This window comes from Sinocyclocheilus anshuiensis, unplaced genomic scaffold (genome assembly GCF_001515605.1).
Source record: "Sinocyclocheilus anshuiensis isolate Anshui unplaced genomic scaffold, SAMN03320099.WGS_v1.1 scaffold601, whole genome shotgun sequence".
NCBI lineage: Eukaryota > Metazoa > Chordata > Actinopteri > Cypriniformes > Cyprinidae > Sinocyclocheilus > Sinocyclocheilus anshuiensis.
In genome coordinates, this window is record NW_015536496.1 from 531,300 (window position 1) to 533,247 (window position 1,948).

The window sequence follows — 1,948 nt, forward strand, 5'->3', positions numbered from 1 at the left end:
TCTAAAAAATTTTTTACTGAGTTTCAAAGCTAATTAAATATAAATTTCTACATTTTTATACATTAAAGCAGTATTTGTTGGCTTTAATTTTTGATGGTTTAAAAAAAATCATAATAATGAATAATGAATTACAATCTAAAGAGAATCATCATTGAGAATAATAAGTATAAAATCCTAAAAATAGATTTTGTTAATAAAATTTGACCTGTATGTGTTATTGTGAGATTCACCCGAATATGATGGTGAAAAGACTCCTATACACCGAATTTATGGAGACACTAATAATAATAATATTAAAATGAATAACACATATGAACTAGATAAACATGTGCAAACTCCTGCACTCATCAAAGTAAACGTGACGATTGTATTTAATGCAGTAGTGTTGAACAGTGCTTTCACATTGACACGCGGTGAAATCCACCTTCCTTGCGTTCAGTTTACCAGTTGAATTCAAATTAGATATAATATTTGGTATTAACAAAACATAAATCACAATTAAAAACCTCTAAATTCAAGCCTAGAGGCAGAACGATACAATCGTGGCCATGATTCACGTACGGATGCTGATGCACAACACGTTCTCATGCTAATATGCCTTCCTTCCTCAAGAACGCTTATATTAAATATTATAGTCATTCAAATATAATGAGGTTAAAGTATGATTTAAAATAAATGGCTAAATATTAAAAGTGTTAATTATCGCATGCTTAAGAGCTTATATGAAGTTTCTTTTTTCATTGGTCCACACGTCAATGGAAAACTAAAACGAACATTTGTTTTTAATTCATTGTCAAGAGCTCATAAATGTACCAAATAATAATTAATAACCATGTGACTGTGACTGCAGGCCGTAAACACTGCAGACGATGAGGAAAAACCAAGGAAAAACATTTGGTCCAACCCAATCTTCAATATTTGGTTTCGTTTGTGGTTTAAAGGATTCAGTATTGCTAAAGCTAATGTTTTTCTAACTATAAAAAACAAAAAGCTGGAAAACAAACGAACCGAAGCCAAGTGGGATGTGACACGCGTTCGACTCGTTGCATATTGTTCGTCCAGTGTCAGAACACATGATATGCTTCATCAGTAACGGCATCGCTTTAAACACCTGCCAATCACCCCATCCAGCCAATCAAGAGTGCTTGGGTGGGGCCTGAGACTCCGCCTTCTTCATCCACACACAGGAAATGAAGGCAATGACAGGACAGAACACATCAGGTTATTATTATTATAATGATTTTCTTCTGTTAGGCCAGCTAACACTAACGAGTTCAGTCAGTTTTGGAAGCGCGGCAGACGTGAAGATAAAGATCGAGAGAGTCTGGAAAATTCAGTGCAAGACATAATGGCTACTTAAAAAATCAGTAATAATCATCATTATTCGTTTCTGGATATCCAATACTGGACGACAGCAGTAAAGACGAGTTAAACCGCCTCCAGTGAATCTCTGAAACCTCCGCAGTGCAAAACCAGAACCAGAAGCCGGAGAGGGCTGGTCGGTCCGCTTTGATCTCCTCTGGTCTGGCGGTGGTCTCTCTAGCTCCCGGGGTCTGAGCCGTGTTTCTGTGGCGTCTGTGAGCTCAGTGACGTGTGCGCCTCCTGCAGGGAGAAGCGCCGGTGGATGTCGGGGTCGGGCACAAGCTCCAGTCGGGCCCCGAGGCTGGAGAATCCCGCGCGAGGAACGACGCTGACCGCAGGATGGAGCTCCGTGGAGCTGCTGAGAAACTCGCAGGACTGGAGAAGAAAACAGAGCAGAGATCCTGCCGCTGTCACACTGTTTGCACTTATTAGAGTAGTTTTAATACATTAGCACCAGAACTACAGTAGCTACTATTATTTGCTCAGCCAAAACAAAGATACAATAAAATCAATATATTATATACATATATATATACACACTGCACACACACACACACTGGTATAAAAATTATATATATATATATAT

The 1,948-nt window shown here is 38.4% G+C and overlaps 1 protein-coding gene across 1 annotated transcript in view; it reads right to left on the reverse strand.

Annotated features, from left to right (window-relative positions):
• Positions 1-183: 183 nt before the first annotated feature.
• LOC107687170 (potassium voltage-gated channel subfamily H member 2-like) overlaps positions 184-1,948 on the reverse strand; it is a 25,870-nt gene continuing 24,105 nt past the window's right edge. Inside the window, exon 13 of the mRNA XM_016484394.1 lies at positions 184-1,737. Within this exon, the coding sequence (XP_016339880.1) occupies positions 1,540-1,737 (198 nt within the window). The 3' untranslated portion in view covers positions 184-1,539. The remainder of the gene's footprint in view (positions 1,738-1,948) is intronic.